The sequence below is a fragment of the Lasiosphaeria miniovina genome (genome assembly GCF_030549165.1).
Source record: "Lasiosphaeria miniovina strain SMH2392-1A chromosome Unknown B0T26scaffold_4, whole genome shotgun sequence".
Lineage (NCBI taxonomy): Eukaryota > Fungi > Ascomycota > Sordariomycetes > Sordariales > Lasiosphaeriaceae > Lasiosphaeria > Lasiosphaeria miniovina.
This window is the reverse complement of record NW_026848223.1, coordinates 819,245-820,954: the sequence shown is the minus strand read 5'-3', so window position 1 is coordinate 820,954 and position 1,710 is coordinate 819,245. Positions and strand designations below refer to the sequence as shown.

At 52.7% G+C, this 1,710-nt stretch overlaps 1 protein-coding gene across 1 annotated transcript; it reads left to right on the top strand.

The window, feature by feature from the left end:
* The first annotated feature begins 553 nt into the window (after window positions 1–553).
* On the top strand, window positions 554–1,422 carry B0T26DRAFT_272576 (uncharacterized protein). Its single transcript, XM_060434109.1, has one exon. The coding sequence runs from the start codon at window positions 625–627 to the stop codon at window positions 1,270–1,272; it is 648 nt and encodes a 215-aa protein (XP_060295769.1). The 5' UTR covers window positions 554–624; the 3' UTR covers window positions 1,273–1,422.
* Window positions 1,423–1,710: the final 288 nt, after the last annotated feature.

Sequence of the window (1,710 nt, the reverse complement as noted above, 5' to 3'; positions counted from 1 at the left end):
GTCCCGTCGGAAAGGGAAGCTCGAGCTCAGGTCGGTCGCGGGGCTCGCAGCCTCCAGCCTCCCTCAGCCCAAATGTCGGTGTGGCCTGACGGTTCACTGGAGCCTAACACCCGACCTCCTTCCAAGCCCGACTCATGGACTCCATCATGCTGCTGAACGATGATGGGGCGACTCCCAATCCAAGTTTGCTCTACGGAAGCAAACAGCTCCCGACCCGCCATGTTATAACTGCCGCAATGCCTAGTACCAAAAAAAATCCGAGCCATAATAATGTGGCGGGGGATGAGGACTCACCTCACCAGAGCTGCGCCACGTCGCCAGTAAACTGCCGTTTCCGCCCGACGGGGCCAGAGACAAGCCGGCGGTCGAGAGAGACAAAAGGACCTAAATATTAGTGCGGCGCACAAACTTATTCGTCCCTGCTCTCTTATTAATTAGCTAATAGCCATAATAAGAATAAGCGTATAAAACACATCGTCAGAGCCCTATATCACAAACGAGGTAAAGTGAGGGAGTGACGCTAAACCGGATTCCCAAGCCCCCCCTCCCCTCTTTGCATGAAGTGCACCCCCTCCCCTCCCTCTCACTCCTCTCGATTCCCGTAACGATCAGGTGACGACAGAAATGTATCATCCATACGCAGGATGCGTTGTCTGTCTTGTGAATATGGAAGAGGAATATTTTAACATTTTTTTTCTTCTGTGCGGCTGCCGAGAGACTGTAGTTTTAAGTGCGTTGGTGCCCAGCGATGGCCCCCTCCCCCCCTCTCTCACTCGCTCACTCACCTCTTCTTTCCACCCCCTCCACGGTTATGAGAGCGGGTCGGGAGGGGGCAGAGAGGGGTGTGGTGGTGGGAGGGGACGCACCCGAAAGAAGGGAACACGATTGGAAAGGAAAGAAAAAAGTTGGTGGTCGCGACGCACACACGCGAAGACACACACACACACACACACACACACAAGTCCCACATCCATCCAACCACCCACCTCCTTCCCTTGGAAGTTGGGGGGATTCATTCGGTTGGACGAGAAGGCAGCAAAACCAGGGTCAGCTAAATTATATGACTGGCTAGAAATTGTTACTCAGAAACGGGAGTCTCCTTCAATTTCCAGACATCTAATTGGTTTTTTTTTGGACGAATCGTGGGGAGAGGAGAAGGGGAAGGGAAGCGCACGCGGTGGTGGGGGTGTCGCGCCTACTATTTTTTTGTACCAGCTTGGGACTTTGCACTTTTGCGGGAGGCAAACCGGCCAAGCCAGCGAGCCAACCTAATAAGCCGGCGCAACACGAAAAAAATTGAAAGGTTGAGATGGAAATGGAGCCACCCCTCTCCGACTCCCCAGAACAGGAAACCCCCGCCTGCCCCGAAAGAAAAGACTGTATCTGCCCAGATGTTTCACGTTGGAGTAAAGAAAAAAAAGTGCTGTCGGACCTTGGCCAATGACGGCGCGCCGTCCACGACCTTACCGTTCATCCCATCCCCTCTTGCTGGCTAGCTGGTTCATCTCCTTCCTGGATGTAACTTTGCCTTACTAATTTTTTTTGGTTCGTTTACAAAAAAATCGAAGACGTCACGCGTTGACGGACGACAAACGAGGCGGCGGCGATTTTGGGTCTAATCTCGGTCTCTCCCAGGATGACCTCGTTATTGTGTGTTTCGTCTCCTGCCAGCCACCCACCCCCTCCTTCTTTTCCAAAATAAGAAATAAA

Bases quoted from the DNA above. Each gene is read 5' to 3' on its own strand.
- B0T26DRAFT_272576 (XM_060434109.1), top strand. From the start codon at position 625: ATGTATCATCCATACGCAGGATGCGTTGTCTGTCTTGTGAATATGGAA.